Source organism: Mustela nigripes, chromosome 1 (assembly GCF_022355385.1).
Source record: "Mustela nigripes isolate SB6536 chromosome 1, MUSNIG.SB6536, whole genome shotgun sequence".
NCBI classification, from domain to species: domain Eukaryota; kingdom Metazoa; phylum Chordata; class Mammalia; order Carnivora; family Mustelidae; genus Mustela; species Mustela nigripes.
Window position 1 is genome coordinate 53,016,011 of NC_081557.1, and position 18,880 is coordinate 53,034,890.

Here is an 18,880-nt window from a genome sequence, read left to right on the forward strand (position 1 = left end):
TCTCTGCTCAGCAGGGAGCCTGCTTCCCGCTCTCTCTCTCTCTCTCTCTGCCAGTCTCTCTACCTACCTGTGATCTCTCTCTGTCAAATAAATAAATAAATAAAATCTTTTAAAAAAAAAATTTAAAAAAATTAAAAAATTAAAAAAAATAAAATATCCCAGGACTGTGACATCTGGTTGGTTAAGCCTCTGCCTTCGGCTCAGGTCATGATCTCGGGGTCCTGGAATTGAGTCCTGCATTGGGCTCTCTGCTCAGCTGGGCATCTGCTTGAAATCTTTCCCTCTACCTCTGTCCCTCCTCTTACCCAGGCGTGCACGCACACACATGTTCTCACTCAAATAAATAAATAAAATCTTAAAAAAACAAAAAACCAGGGCGCCTGGGTGGCTCAGTGGGTTAAGCCGCTGCCTTCGGCTCAGGTCATGATCTCAGAGTCCTGGGATCGAGTCCCACATCGGGCTCTCTGCTCAGCGGAGAGCCTGCTTCCCTCTCTCTCTCTCTGCCTGCCTCTCCATCTACTTGTGATTTCTCTCTGTCAAATAAAAAAAAAAAACCTTAAAAAAAAAAAAAAAAAACAAAACCCAGGACTTCAGAACCCCCAGGTCAACATGCTATATGTGCATGATGATATTGATTACAGCATTATATTACAGAAACTTGTATTGCCCAATAAAAGAAAAACGAGGGATTCCTGGGTGGCTCAGTCAGTTAAGGGTTCAACTCTTGGTTTTGGCTCAGGTCATGATTTCAGTGTCCTGAGACTGAGCCCCATATTGGGCTCCACACTCTGCAGAATCTGCTTGAGATTCTCTCGGTCTTTCCTTCTGTCCTTCCCCATGCTTGCATGCTCTCTTTCAAATAAATTAATCAGTTAAATCTTTATTTAAAAAAAGAAAAACTACAGTAACCCTCTTTAAGAATATCTGCATCTCTAAAAATTAAAAGTGGTAAGACTCGTTAACAACATTAAAATACTAGTACATATTAAATACATGTAAGATGCAAGAAGTGCTTATAACAGGTCCTAATGTATTCTTTTTGCATAATAGCTCATTTAATCCTCTCACTTATTAACTATTTGACCTCTAGCAAGTTATGTGATCTTTCTGTGCTTCAGTTTCTTCATCTGTAAAGTAGGGATCACAGTAACATTTACCACAGAACATTCTTTGAAGGATTAAATGAGTATGTGTAATGTGCTTAAATCAGGGTCTGGCACATAAGAGCAGTATCTCAATGTTCTACTGAGAGTAGAAGGAACAAAATCAGAGATATGTGGGGCAAAGGTGAGGTTGTCTCTTCAGAGTTAGAACTTTATATGGTGATTATCAGGCAATCACTGAGGGAACATCCCTATATAGGGGTGACCACAGAGTGTTCTCAGACTAAGATGGCACAGTGAGCTGAAGGCAAGAATGATCAAAGCAAAAAATTTTACTATTGTAAATCCAGTCAGAGAAGACAAGGGCCTAGGGTTGAAGGACAGCAGCAGTAATAGCAAGGAAATGTTAAAGTCATTTAAATGAAAAAATCCATGGGCCCCAGTATTGCACTGGAACAAGAAATAAGAAGTAAAGGCTGAGTCAGAAGAATACTTCAACATTCTGACTGAAATAGGATACTCAGAAAGCAAATCAGTCTTATAGGGGAAATATTTACCAAAAAATCTACAAAGTGGAGATAACAGAAGCAAATTTGAAAGCCATTTGTTTAAGGTCCAGAAGTTTGTCACAGAATAAGAACCCAAGTTTCTTGAGTGTTGTCTAGCCCTTTTAATTAATAGATTATCCTAGTTTTGCATGTAATCATGTAGGAATTAGTTTTAAAAATAAAAACAGCAGCATAGATACACATACACATAAGCAAACAAACAAAAAGACTGGAAAGATATGCAAAAGAAAAATTAACAGAGGTCTTTCAATCATAATTACACTTGATTTTTCATTTCTTCTTTGCCTGTGTCCATTTAAAATTTTTGACTGTCAAAAGACTATTTTTGTAGTTCAGGAGAAAAGTAAAAAAAAACAACAACAAAGTTTCATGAGAATTCCCATTCTATATAATTCTACATTTGCTTCCTACATGGTAAGATTAATTCTGCGATTTCTCTCTCTTGAGTTTCTAGGGGTGCCTGGGTGGCTCAGTGGTTAAAGCCTCTGCCTTCGGCTCAGGTCATGACCCCAGGGTCCTGGGATCGAGACCCACATTGGGCTCTCTGCTCAGTGGGGAGCCCGCTTCCCTCTCTCTCTCTGCCTGCCTCTCTGCCTACTTGCGATCTCTGTCAAATTAATAAATATATATATATATATATATATATATATATATAATATATATATTATATAAATATATAATATAAATATAATATAAAGAGTTTCTAAAAGAACATATATATCTCTCCATACCTTCCCCTGCTGCCCAAGGACCATCTAACTGCTCACAGTGAAAGAAAGGATACTCACCTTCATAATCTCTTATTGAATCTTCCGTCCGGACTCCAGCCATGTTATACTGGCTGCTCACAGACTGAGAAAGCATTCCTTCTAATCTCTCCAATGTGGCTTGGCCTTCTGCTGTTAAATGGGATAATCCTTCTTCATAGGTATAAAATGTAGGGATGTCTCCCTGCCCTTGTTCTAAATAAATAAAATGCTTTTAAGCTATTATAAAGCAATTAGAAAAACATGGATAATCAATAATGCATTTACTGAAGATAAGGTACAGTTTAAAAAGGCTCCTAGGGAAATATTTTTCAATATTTATTTAATACAGAGATGTAGGTCATCTATTGAAAATAAAGACACAAAGAAAATGTCTCTACCCTCCATAAGGAGAAGGGATTCCACAAGATAATGAGCCAGTAAACAGCAATTCTCAAAAAATCAAATGTCCATGAACTAGAGGGAATTTTATAGGTGAGTGCAAATTAATATGATACTAATTTGTACTGATAGGTTTTTTGGATTAAAACACATGCTCCTTTAAAGAATAACACGGAAGACATTGGGAGATGGAGAGGAGATGTGAGATGGAGAAATCGGAGGGGGAGACAAACCATGAGCGACTGTGAACTCTGAGAAACAAACTGAGGGTTTTGGAGGGGAGGAGGTAGGGGGTAGGGTGAGCCTGGTGGTGGGTATTAAGGAGGGCACGTATTGCATGGAGCACTGGATTGGTGCATAAACAATGAATTTTGAAACACTGAAAAAAATAAAATACTTCAAAACAACAACAACAAAAACAAAAAACAAAAACACATGCTCCCTTTAAAAACTGAGAAATTCTGGAAAATATAAAAAGGATAAAAAATAAAATCATTCAAAAATCTCATTGGAAATGAGAATATGTTTAGATACATTCTCTAATTGTACCTCCTCCTGTATTCTCTAAATGTATCTCCTTCTCATAGAAGGAAAACTCTAGAACCGAATTTGTCTCAGGCCAGGAAGTAGGTACATATGGAGGAAAGGACTTTGGACAGCCAGATCAGTGGACATGAAAGCAGTGGGAAAAAGAAAAGAAAAGAGAACAGCAGGCACCTCACGTTATAAGACTACCAGACTATGATGGTATTCTGGTCTGGAAAAGAGAAATAATCTTAGATAAATGACGTATGGTTCTCGGGGGAGAAAATGACTTTGGTAGTGAGTTGTTTGAAGCATTATGTTAAGTAAAGCTGTAGGTGATAAAGTTTTTAAGTGGTGGAGGGAGAAGGCTTGTTCTCTGGGAGCAGGTGCATCAATTTAAAAGATTCTCCCAACCATCCGCTTTCTCATCTATTGTTTTCTTCCCCTCCATTTATCTCTATTCATTTTCTGCTCCCAATCATACCTACTTTTTACCCTCAAGCTTGGAAAATCCATCCATTTTTCCAGTTTGGCTTAGACATGAACTGCACCATTCACTTTTGAGTGAGTATTTAATAGAGTATTAAATGAGTATTTAATAGAAATATAAAAAGCTATAATCCCATAGCCTTAGTACAAATAACTGGTTAAAATGAAATAAACACACATTTAAGAAAATCCGTTTCACTAACCATGTGCTTCCACATCATATTCTTCTCCATCATAATCATCTGAGTCTTCATCCTCAGGATCAGGATGCAAAGCCTGGCATTCACACATTGCAGTGAACATTGCCTCCACTGAACAAGGAAATTGTAATGAACATTCTTTTCTGGCCAGTGTAGAGTGAAAATTTAATAGTATAACCAACAGTGTAAATTAATTCAATGGGTAGACAAGAAATATACCAGAGTCTCACTATTTATAAAACCTGCTAAATTCCAAGGAGAATCAATCTTGAAAAGTACTTGATGGAAATGGACAAGTCACAAAATAATAGTTCATTTTAAGATAATGCTGAGACTTCTTCATGCCTGGCTGGGTTTTCTGAGAAAAAGAGGCAGTGTCTTGATCAGACTGCTGGTATCAGGGTAAAGCCCCTTTCAGTTCATAGGGCTCTTTTCCAGCTATCCAGCTATCCTGGCATCTTCCACTTTGGAACTGCCAAGACCCCTGCCCTCTATCTGGCAAGATTCAAAGTCAATAGCATCAAGTCAATAAAAATAACCAGATCCCTCCATTCACAAAACACACCAAATAACATGGTGTCTCCTATACCCTCACCACACTGACAATCTTTGATATCAATAGGTATCTGGTCCTCAATGATACGTTAGATGTTAGGATGAAGAAAAAGCAACGGAACAGAGGTAATGAGGCTAAAGGTAAAAGTGTATGTGTAGGGGCGCCTGGGTGGCTCAGTGGGTTAAGCCGCTGCCTTCGGCTCAGGTCATGATCTCAGAGTCCTGGGATCGAGTCCCACATCGGGCTCTCTGCTCAGCGGAGAGCCTGATTCCCTCTCTCTCTCTCTGCCTGCCTCTCCGTCTACTTGTGATTTCTCTGTCAAATAAATAAATAGAATCTTTAAAAAAAAAGTGTATGTGTATGAGGGGTGGGATACTTGGTATATAAAAGGAAAAGAATCAATTCTATAGAATACTCACATGCTGATTTATCACTAGGCACAAATCTGAATTCAGCAATAGGTTCACCATCATCATCACTGTCTTCTTCTTCTTCAGTAACAGATTCCTTTGATTCTTCTAGGAAGGGAATAAAAATAACTTTTTAAATGATGTTTTTTGTTTTGGAAAAAAAGAACCCTAAAATAAATTCATAAAGGATGCTTCCTGATGTATCTAAACACTGCAATATAGTTTTTACTTCATAACATGGTTATTTTAGAGCTAAAAAAGACCTTGGGCAGCCTCCCTGGTCTAGTCACACTGTGCCTTACTGAACTCTAAGGATCCCAAGCCCCCTTTGAAGTCATGGTAGGGGTGAGGAAACCCAAACAGGCCTCTAACAAGTACAGTTCCACTGTCATCTGCCTCTCCTACCTTTCACCATGAAACAAAGGATTCAGTAGCAGTTTGTAAACCACTGATGTGCTTTATCACCAATAATTTACAGATGAGAAAACTAAGGCCCATAAAAGTTAGCAAACCAAACAGATAAATTACTTAAGTCTGTAGGCAAGAAAAAAATACAAATGTTCAATAAAGAAAACTAGCACAGGCTGCTGATGGAAGCAGGAACTACTACAACTATTCTGGAGGTATGCATAGCCTATTACCCAGCAATTCCTCATCTATGTATACATTATGTACAGAAGGAGTTTATACATAAATGTTTAGTGAAGTACTGTATGCACTTGTGAAAATTTTAAAAATAAATGCTACTTAAAAAAACAAACAAACATGTATTGTAACCCGGTCATGTGATATTTTATAGACAGCAGTTAAAAAGAAATGAGTATTTTTATGTAACAAAACTCCTAGATTAAAAAATGTGACCAAGTGAAAAAACCAACTACAGAATATATATAAATAATACATTTACTTATTAAAAGTTTAAACGTAAAACAAAACCATTATTTTGCTTATGGATTCTATACATATTCAGTAAAAAATCTAAAAGCTTAGATGGGAAGGACACATAACCACCTTTAGGGCAATGTTTAATTTGGGAGACAGAGTATGGAACAAAATGGAAAAGGTATGAAAAGGATTTCAATGGTACCAATACAGTTTTAGCTCTTTATATTTTTTTAAAGATTTATTCATTTTATTTTATTTTATTTTTTAAAGGATTTTTTAATTATTTATTTTACACACACAGAAAGCTTAACTTAGTTAAAAGCTTATCACAGATGCTTAACTGAGCCATGCACATCTGCCTAAAGATTTGTTCATTTCAGAAAGAGAGAGAGAGAGTGCAATTGGGGAAGAAAGGGAGAGGGATAGGGACAGAAAAAATCTCAAGCAGACTCCCCGCTAAGCATAAAGCCAGACACTCAGCTCCATCTTAGGACCTGAGCAGAAATCAAGAGTCAGACACTTAACTGACTGAGCCTCCTAGACACTCCCAGTTTTATTTCTTTAAAAGACTAATATGAGGGACGAGTGGGTGGCTCAGTCAGTTAAGCCACTGCCTTTGGCTCAGGTCATGATCCCAGGGTCCTGGGATCGAGTCCCACATCGGGCTCCTTGCTCAGCGGAGAGTCTGCTTCTCTCTTTGCCTTTTCCTGCCACTCTGCCTGCTTGTGCACACTCGCTCTCTCTCTGACAAATAAATAAGTAATAAAATCTTAAAAAAAAAAAAAAAAGACAAATGAAAAAAAAAAGAATTTATGTTAGATAAAGAATAATGAAAACTTTTTATTACTCTCTGTACTTTTCCATGTTTGAACTGTTTCATAACTTTAAAAAACCAGGTTGGGGCATTGAACATTTTTATTATAAAACTAAACTCTGAAGGTATCTACAGAGTTGGCTTTTTTTCTGGCTGACTCAATTGGTAGAGCACATTGACTCTTGATCTCAGGATCTTAAGTTCGAGCTCCACACTGGATGCAGAGATTACTTAAAAATAAAATCTTCAGGGGCGCCTGGGTGGCTCAGTGGTTAAAGTCTCTGCCTTCGGCTCAGGTCATGGTCCCAGGGTCCTGGGATGGAGCCCCGCATCGGGCTCTCTGCTCGGCAGAGAGCCTGCTTTCCCCCTCTCTCTCTGCCTGCCTCTCTGCCTACTTGTGATCTCTATCTGTCAAATAAATAAATAAAATCTTTAAAAAAAAATCTTCAGGGGTGCCTGGCTGGCTCAGTCAGTAGAGAATGAGACTCCTGCTATCTGAGTTCTAAGTACAAGTCCTTGGGTGTACTGACTGCTTAAAAATAAAATCTTAAAGAAAAAAAAAAACCTTAAAGAATAAATAATATAAAAAATTTACAAAACCAGGTCAACGAAGTACTTAAATAGACTCTCAAAACATGCTCAAACTAATATGAATTAAAGGTGTTACATGCAACTGATGAATCACTAAATTCTACCCCAGAAACTAATAATATACTACAGGTTAACTAAACTGAATTTAAATAAAAAATAACACATAAAAATGTAAATTAAATGCTGTTTAGCATATTAAAGTTACCATTTAAAAAACATTTTATTTCCCTATGCAGATGAAAACAAAGTAGAAAGATTCTTATACTACTATCAAAAGTGTAAACTGATACACAATTTTTGGAAAGCAAGCTGACAATATATGTTAAGAGCTTTAAAAACAGCACTTTCAAAAAAGCAATTCTACTCCCAGGAATCAACTATAAGGGGTATCTAAATGCTTTTTTTATTTTTATTTTTTTACTTTTATTTTTCCAAGCCATGCAAGCTAAATGTAGAATGAAAAAAATCGTTATTTTTATATATATATTTATAAGCAAAGTATAATACATATATATACATATGATATGTATATAATACATATGTATATACATATACTACATATGTATATAATACATATATGCATTATGTATATATACATATATACATATATGTATTATAAGCAAAGTATAATACATATATACACATATGATATGTATATAATACATATGTGTTATATGTATTATATACATATACATACATTGTATACATACAATACATATGTATTATATACATATATATACGTATGTATTATACATATACATATATACATATGTGTATTATATGTATGTAATATGTATGTATTATAATTATATGTATTATATATATGTATGTATTATAATTATATGTATATATATACATATATGTAATACATATAATTATAATATAATACATACATATATATAATACATATATACATATATGTATTATACTTTGCTTATAAATATAAATATAAAGATTTTTTTCATTCTACATTCAGCTTGCATGGCTTGGAAAAATAAAAGTAAAAAAATAAAAATACATATACATATATATGATATGTATATATACTTTGCTTATAAATATATACATATATATGTATAAATTTGCTTATATAAGCAAAAAAGGAAAAATATTTAAATGCCCACTATTAACAATTTTTTTTTTTAAAAGATTTTATTTATTTATTTGACAGAGAGAGATCACAAGTAGGCAGAGAGGCAGGCAGAGAGAGAGAGGAGGAAGCAGGCTCCCTGCTGAGCAGAGAGCCCGATGTGGGACTCGATCCCGGGACCCCGAGATCATGACCTGAGCCGAAGGCAGCGGCTTAACCCACTGAGCCACCCAGGCGCCCCTATTAACAATTTTAAATAACAGATTTCATAGGACATTTATCTGTCCTATTGCTGTTATATAGTTATATTGTTATACTGTCCTCTGTAAACAAGGGAAATAATAAAAAAAATTGGAGAACTCTAAACAACTCTAAACAGTTGAATTTAATACATTATGGTAGTACCAAAATTTTTCAGTGTTTTAATAAAAATGAAATGTATTTAACTATTATAACTATTATTCTATAACTGAATGAACATGACTTTTATATTATAAAAGTAATACATGCTGGTATAAAAATAATTGAAAGAGTGTGATGTGGTCCAAGGAAAAAGTAAGTCCCTACCACCCTAGTTCCTCTCCCTAGAAATAACATTTATAACAATATTTCTTATATCCTCAGGAATCTACCTTGAGGCAAGAAATATAAATACAATACAGTATCTTTGCAATTAAGAAAAATACACAACTATGACCAACACTCATCATCTCATGCTAGATCATAGTATCTGCCATATTTCCAGTCTCTAAACTTTTCTAAATTTTTAACAGTGCAAGTAAGTTTTCAGTTATTTTAAAAATAATCTAGTATCCTCAATTATAAGTTGAAAGTCTACTTTAATAAGGTTTATGGAGGTAATCCAAAGAGAAAAAAAAATCTGGAGCTTGAAGAATCAGGATAGGAACAAAGGCTGGGAAAACAGGATCCAAGCACGTGAACTTATGAGAAGAGCTGAATCCCACAAAAACAGAACTAGAGGGGTGCCTGGGTGGTTCAGTGGGTTAAGCCTCTGCCTTCAGCTCAGGTCATGAATCTCAGGGTTCTGGGATGGAGCCCCACATTGGGCTCTCTGCTCAATGGGGAGCCTGCTTCCACCCCTTTCTCTCTGCCTGCCTCTCTGTCTAATTGTGATCTCTGTCAAATAAATAAATAAAACCTAAAAAAAAAAAAAAAAAAAAAAAAGAAAGAAAGAAACAAAAAAAATCTGGAACTGGAGAACTACTACGTAAATGTGACCCAGGAGGATTCTACTTTTTAGTACAATAGTGAAATCCAACTTAGTTTGGTAAGAAAGATTAATCATAGTCCCATCAATTTCAAGAATATAATCATATAGAGCAAACATTTAAAATACCTATCTCAAACCTACTGAATCCTTACTGCCTAGTCTGGGACTCCTGGTATTTTATTTTTAATGCTCCCCAGGTGTTTCTACAGTGCAGCCACGTTTAAGAACTAAATACTACAAACCCCTCATTTTTCTGGATGAAACTTAGGCTCAGAGAGACGAAAATAACTTGCTTACCAAGTTAATGACAGTCTTATTCAGTGTTTTTTTCTCTTTAGCTACATCTCTAACCTTGAACTCTACCTCTCTAACCTAATTTTCTAACATACATCTTTGGCCACTCTCCACTATTTATGGGCATTTCACACCACGAACTGGAAATGACTAGCAAGGTCACCTCTCAGTTTTGCAATTCTATGAATGAATGGCTTACACTAAGTATGAAATAATCTTGTTTATAAAATCATAGCTGTACTTATTTGGAAAGTGAACTTTATGCCCCAAACCTCCTCATTTGGAAATCTTACTACAACCCAAGGTCAACAACTTTTTCTTTTCCTTACCCTCTCTTTCAAACTTCACTAGATTTTTATCTATCTTTGCATTTTTTCCAATGGCAAGTGTTCAAAATCTTTTACCAAAAATATTTTCAGAGAGCTGAATCAGGCAGGACTGATGAGACAGGGTTGCCAAAAGCCCTAAAAGTTATTAGATAATTTAATATCACACTAATTATAAGTCACCATCTTACATCTGAAATGATATTAAAATCCTAAATTGAAGGAGCAGTAGCTTAACAGGCAAACTCACGGGACTGTCTCTTATACACTATTTCGAAAGAAAGGCAACATTTTATTAGTTTTATTATTTTATTTATTTTTTAAGGTTTTATTTCTTTATTTGACACAGAGAAAGAGAGAGCATATGCAAGGGCGGGAGCAGGGAGGGAGAGGAAGAAGCTGAAAAAGTGGGGCTTGATCCCAGGACACTGGACATAAGCCGAGCTGAAGGCAGATCCTTAACCAAATGAGCCACCTAGGCACCCCACACCCCATTATTTTAAAAGCACAAGTTCAGTAAAAGTGTAACAAATTGTCCTTTCAGTCACAAAGCTCTGCATTTCTACAGTTGAGCATATTAAACTGACACAACATAAGAATAACTTCTCACTTAGTTACACTTACAAAATTTAAACACAAGTTTTAATTTTGTGCCTAATTTGTTTCTCATTTGGCATTCTTACAACCCATTGTCAACAATCCCCCAAATGGATTTTTTTCTTTCTTACCCCTTCTTTCATCACTTTCACTAGATCTTTATGAATCTAATTATTTCAATAGCAAAAATTGGGAATCTTGTACTACAGGGTTTCTCAACTTGGGACACTACTGACATTTGGACTGGGTTAATTCCTGATTGTGGGAGGCTATCCTGTGCCTTGTGGGGTGCTAAGTAGCATCTCTGGTCTCTAACTACTAGATGTCAGTAGCACTCTACTCCCCTTCCAATCATGACAATCCAAATGTCATTGCCTAAAGGGGAGGGGGGGCACAACACTGTCCCCTCACTGAGAACCACTTCTCTAATAAAACAAAACAAAAAACCAGGTTCTACACTAAACTCTTGGAAGCACAAAGTATACTGATCTATGCTTCTAAGGGTGCTAAATATAAATGCCTTTACAAAGAGAAAGAATAAACAAGTCAATGTAAGAGGAAAAAGTAGAAATATAAATCCACAATAAATGAAAAATTCTAAGTGCAAATACATAGAAAATAAAAAGTACTGTCCAAATTATTTTACTGAGTTGAAATTTTGCTTAATAATCTATTACCCAAAATTGGTCAATGGCTTGAATATTAATGATCAAGACCTTTTTAAAATATATGATATTTAATATTCCACCAAAAGAAGCTCAAGATTAGATTACACCATACATACCTCCAAATTTGGCATTCACCATAACATACAAATGCTCTCGTGGATAGGCATTTAGGTCCCTGGACACGGCATGCAAGCTAATGGTAGGATATTCCAGTGAGAATCCTAATCCAGAGCCATCTAACCAAGACAGGCGGCTGAAAAACAGGTGTAAAGTAGATTATTTTAAGAAATTAAATCCTAATTTAGCCCTAAAGTTTATAAAGGTTCAGCTTGGACAGTTTTATGCATGTGAATAAATTCAAGCTTAGTGTTTAGAAATACTCCTTTTTTTTGCCCTAAAGATATTTCTTAAAAATTTATTTAACAGAGAGACACAGCAAGAGAGGGAACACAAGCAGAGGAAGTGGAAAAGGGGGCTATCTGCTGAGCATGGAACCTGATGCGGGGCTCGATCCCATCCCAAGATCCTGGGATCATAACCCAAGCTGAAGACAGATGCCCAACAACTGAGCCACCCAGGCACCCCTAGAAATATTCCTAAAATAATGAAATTCAGCAGCAGGAATTGACTTTCTTTAAAACCAATTCTGTTGGGGCGCCTGGGTGGCTTAGTGGGTTAAAGCCTCTGTCTTCAGCTCAGGTCGTGATCCCAAGGTCCTGGGATAGAGCCCCGCATCAGGCTTTCTGCTCAGCGGGGAGCCTGCTTCCTCCTCTCTCTCTGCCTGCCTCTCTGCCTACTTGTGATCTCTGTCAAATAAATAAATAAAATCTTTAAAAAAACAAAACAAAACAATTCTGTTAAGTTCTCTTCTCCTCTAGCTAAAAATTAAAAAAAAAACCTTGAAATGCAATTTCTTAAGTCACATGTGTTTCTATGCCTTTCATCCTGGTTCTTATCTGGAATGTCTTCAGGTGCCTTGCTTTTGCAATTCCTCCTCAACTGGTTAAGTCCCAGCTCCTCCTTGAGTCCTCCCTCCAATTACTCCATTACATAATGATGTCTTCTTTTTCTGAATTGCACTTATGTGCAGTAATAAGCCATTTAGCACTTAACTCTGTGGTAATGGATCTCAGATGTACCCTGACAGAATATGAGCTACTTGACAGAACCTGTCATATTCCTTTATTTCATGTTCTTCAAAACCACTAGCATTAGTGCTCAGCATAAGTTACTCTTGGGAGTAACTTAATTTCTCCACAAGTAAGACATTAAATGACATATACATGAAATGGCTGTCATCATACTTACCATAAGTTAGATAATACTTATCCCATTGAAAGACCTGAAGCCTTTCAGTTATTCTGCAGCTTTAAAAGAAAGCCACAAATAAGAAAAGTCTAGTTTTCCCTCAAAAGTGGCCAAATGCAAATATTTTATTGGGATAATAAAGGAAATATATCACCAAAATCATGTTGAGTTTTGAGTAAAGGCTGGCTAATTTTTTGGCAATACTTCCCATATTTTACCTTAGCAGGGAAAAAAGTAGCAAAAAGATCCTTATGAGACCACACAACAAAAATGTTAATGGGGTAAAAGTTAATGAAATATAGTGGCTGCACAGGATTGGAGACAAATGGAGACTGACTGCTAATGAGTGCCAATTTCTTTTGGGGTGATGAAAATATTCTAAAATCAATTGTGATGGTTGCACAACTCTGTGAGTAGACTAACAACCACTGAATTGTATATGTGAATTATCTCAATAAAGCTTTTATTAAAAAAAGAAATTAATACAATAACACTCTCATATCATTCTACTTTTTACATAATTTTAACAAGCCTGGTTGCCTAATTTCTAAGCAAGCAAAAACAAATACAGTGATGAACCTAGGACTCCCTCGGGCCAGAACAATGACAGCCCAGCAGTCTGAGACCACTCATATTCCATGTAAGGGGAGAATGAACTTGACACCTTAGTCCACCTAAAGAAAATCCATGTCTGAGAACACAATTAAGTGTATATAATACATGACCCTCACTTATCAGAAGCGAAAACAGAATTAGATGGTGTAAAAATACGTACAACTCTAAGTAGACAAAAATGCAATGATTTGTACACTAAAAAAAGCAAAAGTAGGAAAAGATGCACTGTCATTTGCAAGGATTTCCATTCAACATATTTATTAAAAAAAGAAAAAGAAAACCTGGGAGGCTTAAAATGATAAATCGTAAGAAGCTTAAAGAGGTAAGCTCAAGAAATGATTTCCCAGAATGATTCATTCCATTAGTTTCAGAGAAATAGATTTTACTATTGCAATTGGATTGTGTGTGGTATACATACATATCTTTCCTGTCCACTGCTTTCTTCTTCTTCTTTTTTTTTTTTTTTAAAGATTTTATTTATTTATTTAATAGAGAAAGATCGCAAGTAGGCAGAGAGGCAAGCAGAGAGAGGAGGAAGCAGGCTCCCTGCCGAGCAAAGAACCCAATGCAGGGCTCGATCCCAGGACCCTGAGACCATGACCTGAGCCGAAGGCAGAGGCTTTAAGCCACTGAGCCACCCAGGCGCCCCCCACTGCTTTCTTCGTAATGGGGAAATGAAATAGTGCTCACATATCAAAGAAGTAATGCTAGTCCTTTACTAGAACTCTATTATTTTAAGCAAATAAACTGCCTTTTCTCACTTCAAAAATGGCCAGTATCATCACAACTCAAAAGTGATAGTCCAAATTTGGGTATCCAAAATCATTTCAAATATCCAGAGCCATAAAACTTTAATAACTCAATTAGAAGATGGAAAAACTAAAATATAAAGTGGACTCACCACCTATCAAATTATGGTCTTCATTTTTTTTTTTTTAATTTATTTATTTGAGGGGCACCTGGGTGGCTCAGTGGGTTGAACCTCTGCCTTCCACTCGGGTCATGCTCTCAGGGTTCTGGGATCGAGCCCCATATCGGGCTCTCTGCTCGGCGGGGAGCCTGCTTCCTCCTCCCTCTCTGCCTGCCTCTCTGCTACTTGTGATCTCTGTCTGTCAAATAAATAAATAAAATCTTTAAAAAAAAAAAAAAAGATTTATTTATTTGAGAGAGCTAGAGGAGAGGGAGTGGGCAGAAAGAGAATCCCAAGCAGACTCTCCGCCAGGCTTGCTCTTACAACCCCAAGATCATGACCTAAGCCAAAGTCAAACCAAGAGTCTGGCACTTAACCAACTGAGCCACCAAGGCACCCCTATGGTCTTTACTTTAAAAAGCACATAACTGGAGCACCTGGGTGGCTCAGTGGGTTAAAGCCTCTGCCTTCGGCTCGGGTCGTGATCCCAGGGTCCTGGGATCGAGCCCCACATCGGGCTCTCTGCTTAGCGGGGAGCCTGCTTCCTCCTCTCTCTCTCTCTGCCTGCCTCTCTGTCTACTTGTGATCTCTGTCAAATAAATAAATAAATAATTTTTTTTTTTTAAAAAAAAGCACATAACTGGTTTGTAGTTCCTTATACATGGACATGGATATGCACTCTACAGAACAGAAGCAAATTCTACTCAAAAGCAACATTTACTCTGATCACCATGTTCTTCTTCATTTTTCCACATATTATAGAAGAAAAGCCCTCCCAAACCAAAATATCTAATTAACTACACCCAACCCAAAGAAGCCATGAGTCACAAAAGGGAAAAAACAAATAGATAGTAATACAGAGGAACATTTTGCTAATTTCTAATGCTTCTGAACAAGTATGATCATTATACCTTATTCCTGGCATGAGGTGAAGAACAGGAAAGAGATATGAGGTTTTGATTTTGAGTTGGCTTAACTATTTGTTTTAAAATTTACTTTGGCTTAAGATATATTTTAACTACCTACTTTATCCATTTCAAATGCTCTATTTTGAATAATTCATGCCTCTGATCCGTTCCCCACCTGGGTAAAAAAGTCAATTTCCTATGAAAACTCAACTTTGAAAATAAGCCCAAGAGTTCTGTATCTCTCAACACACATCTGAGAAACCACCTAAAATTAAATCAGACCCTATCTCTCTTTACCGAAAATCCTAAAATAATGTTCTCAAAGCTTTGGGCAATAAGCCAAACTCATAGAACATGCTCCTTCTTTTTTTTTTTTTCTAAGATTTTATTTATTTATCTGACAGAGAGAGACCAAGCAGGCAGAAAGGCAGGCAGAGAGAGAGAGAGGAGGAAGCAGGCTCCCTGCCAAGCAGAGAGCCCGATGCGGGACTCGATCCCCAGACCCTGAGATCATGACCTGAGCCGAAGGCAGAGGCTTAACCCACTGAGCCACCCAGGCGCCCCAAACATGCTCCTTCTTCAGTTTTATTATTTGTCCACCCTTTTCCCTTCATTCCCTCGATGAAGATGGTGTGTGTATTATATACTCTGGCACACACTAAATATTGTTTCTTACCCTTGCCTCTGAGCATCCTGTCTCTTCTAAATAGAACGTTACCCCTTAGCCCCACCTCATTAACCTGGCTGTTAATCCCCATTTGTCATATCCTCTAGGAAACCTCTGTTTGTTGAGGCCTTGATTCTATCAAGACCTGGAAATGCCTGGGGGAAAGAAAAGTGGAAAGAGTCCAAGAAGGTAATGCTAACAAAGAGTAAAGAGTGATGAATAAAGCTGTCCATGGTACTCAGAATATTCTATTCTTCTTTTACTTTTTTTAAAAGATTTTATTTATTTATTTGACAAGCAGAGATCACAAGTAAGCAGAGAGGCAGGCAGAGAGAGAGAAGGGGAAGCAGGCTCCCCGCTAAGCTGAAAGCCCGATGCGGGGCTGGATCCCAGGACCCTGAGATCATGACCTGAGCTGAAGGCAGAGGCTCAACCCACTGAGCCACCCAGGTGCCCCCAGAATATTCTATTCTTAACCTAGATATACAGGGGCTGGTTTAATTATAATTCTTTAAATCACCCATATATAATGTATATTCCTTTTTGTATGTATATTTTACAAAAATATTTTCTTAAAGAAGGTAAGAGATTTCTCAGTGAAAAGCTGATATGAAAGTTTTTTAAACATATGACCTTAAAAGAAATTTCTATTTCTTCAGTGTGATAACTATATTGTGATTATACAGGACAATGTCCTTGTTCTTAGGAGATTTTTGCTGAAGTATTTACAGACGAATGGACAACATGCCTGCAACTCTCAAACAACTCAGAAAAAAGGTAAGTGTGGTAAAATGTTAACAAGTGATGAATGTTTGTCTATGTGTATTAATAAACAACACTTGAGATTTTTCTTTAGGTTTGAAGTTTTTCAACATGAAAAGACAAGCATAGGGCCTTGTCTTCCTTTCCCCAAACAGTAGTTACATTATAGAAAGAGTCAATATACAGCACTCTCCGCCGTTTAGAATTGCTCTCCCAAGATCATTAAAGATCTCCTTGTCATTACCCATCAGATGCTTTTCAGATTTTGACTGCTTCTCCCTATTGTCTGTTCTCAAGTCTCTTCTTCCATACCTATCTTACTATAGATATGCCTTGGCCCTCTTCTCTTCTAACCTATCCGCCATGAGTATACGCTAACCTTTACACTAATGATTTCTTAATCTCTATGGTTAATACTCTCCCAACACACACACTCTTGTGTCCAACTAATCACACATGTCCAGACCAAACTCATTATTTGCACCTCACCCCCAACTTGCTTTTCCTCCCATCTCTATTTCCTCTCTCAGTGATTGGTCAAAATTCCTAAGCTGTCCTCAATGTTTTAGACTTTACATTTTCTTGTGTGCTCTGTGGTAGGCAAAAATTTGCTTCCCCCAGGACTTTCAACCCCCTAGTGTCAAGCCTATGAATATATTGTCACATGGCAAGAGAAAACCTGTATATGCAATTAAGGTTACTAATCAGTTAACAACAGAATGGAGAGATCATCCTGGATATTCTGTGTGGGTCCAATGGTATCACATGAGCTCTTTTTTTTTTTTTTTTAAGATTTTATTTATTTATTTGACCGAGATCACAAGCAGGCAGAGAGACTGGGGGAAAGCAGGCTCCCCGCTGAGCAGAGAGCCAATGCGGGGCTCGATCCCAGGACCCTGAGACCATCACCTGAGCTGAAGGCAGAGGCTTAAACCACGGAGCCACCCAGGCGCCCCGGAATCACATGAGCTCTTAAAAAGGAGAGAAATTTCCCTGGCTGTAGACAAAAGTGATGCATCAGTAGAAGTCAGACAAATTTCAAGGATGGGAAGGATTCAATGTGTCATTGCTGGCTTGAGGATGACTGAAACCGCGTAACAAGGAAATAGGGACCTCAGTCCTACAGCTACGATATTGGAGACACATCTGTCTTACGGCAAAATTACAGTACTCCAGGAGGCCAAACAAATAAAAGGGCAATTCCTCCTAGGAATGGAAATGGGAGTCAGAAATGGGAAACGAGAAATGGGAGTCTCAGTCTCTCTTGGATCTGATCTCAGTTTGCGTGGGGTTGAGGATGTTCCTCTCCCCATCCACACCTACAGAAGAAAAGCCGTACTTCTTAACTAAACTTTTAAAATCCTCCACAATCTGCTCTAAACTTAGATATTTTGCCCAGGGCAACACCTTCCGCACCTTTTCACAGGCAAGACAGGCACAAGGATGATTCTCAACTCAGGGGCTGGAAACTCAAAATCTTAAAACGAAACCCTGAATAAAGAGCGACGCACTCAGCAGACGTCGGGAAAACAGGTAAAAGCATAATCAATGAGAGAACTCCGTGTGAGAAAGAGGAAGACTCGGGAGAAAGGGACACCGGAACAATCGAGTCTCCGCCCCGGCACAGGCCCCCCTGAGGCGACCCAGAGCTCGCGCGCTCCACCTCTCAGCAGCCCGCGAGGTCGCGGTCTCGTCCCCGCCCCGCCACTCAGCCGCGCCAGCAGGAGGAAGGCGGCGCGCAGGAAACCGACACAGGGGAACAGGGACCCTGCCTACCTCTCAGCGATGTACAGTGTGCCAGTGCCGAGGCCCTTGCCGTTCAGCACAGCCTCGGTCTCTGGCTGCTGCTGCCGAAGCCCCTCAGCCGAGCCAGGCGGCGGGAAACTTCTGAGGAAGCTCATTGCAGCAGGGAGCGTGGAGACACGAACCGGGAGGATGCTGAAGCACGTCGGCTCGAGGGGCAAGCCTCGCCCCGCCCCGCCCCGGAAACGGTGGCAATCACCCCGGAAGAGCAACTTAGTCCGCCCCGGAATTTGAGCCCCATCCACCATAGAGACGAGTCGTCCGGGGGCTGGCTCCCGGAGGCTTGAGAGGACCCGGCCGCGTCGGTCACGTGACTCCCTTCTCCGGGCGTCGGCCCCGTCGCCGTTTCTTAGGCTCCGGGCTTGAAAAGCTGAACTTTCTCTCCGGCATCCTAGTCCTGCGTCGTCACAG

At 38.2% G+C, this 18,880-nt stretch overlaps 1 protein-coding gene across 4 annotated transcripts in view; it reads right to left on the reverse strand.

Annotated features, from left to right (window-relative positions):
* CLNS1A (chloride nucleotide-sensitive channel 1A) overlaps positions 1-18,679 on the reverse strand; it is a 48,467-nt gene extending 29,788 nt beyond the window's left edge. For 2 of the 4 annotated variants that reach the window (XM_059411561.1, XM_059411554.1), the window contains exons 1-5: positions 18,443-18,679; positions 11,613-11,749; positions 5,010-5,108; positions 4,038-4,145; positions 2,461-2,634 (exon numbers count right to left, since the gene is read on the reverse strand). In XM_059411561.1, the coding sequence (XP_059267544.1) occupies positions 2,461-2,634; positions 4,038-4,145; positions 5,010-5,108; positions 11,613-11,749; positions 18,443-18,567 (643 nt within the window). In that variant the 5' untranslated portion in view covers positions 18,568-18,679. The remainder of the gene's footprint in view (positions 1-2,460; positions 2,635-4,037; positions 4,146-5,009; positions 5,109-11,612; positions 11,750-18,442) is intronic. The other 2 variants (XM_059411569.1, XM_059411545.1) reach the window with 2 other exon arrangements.
* Between the last annotated feature and the right edge of the window lie 201 nt (positions 18,680-18,880).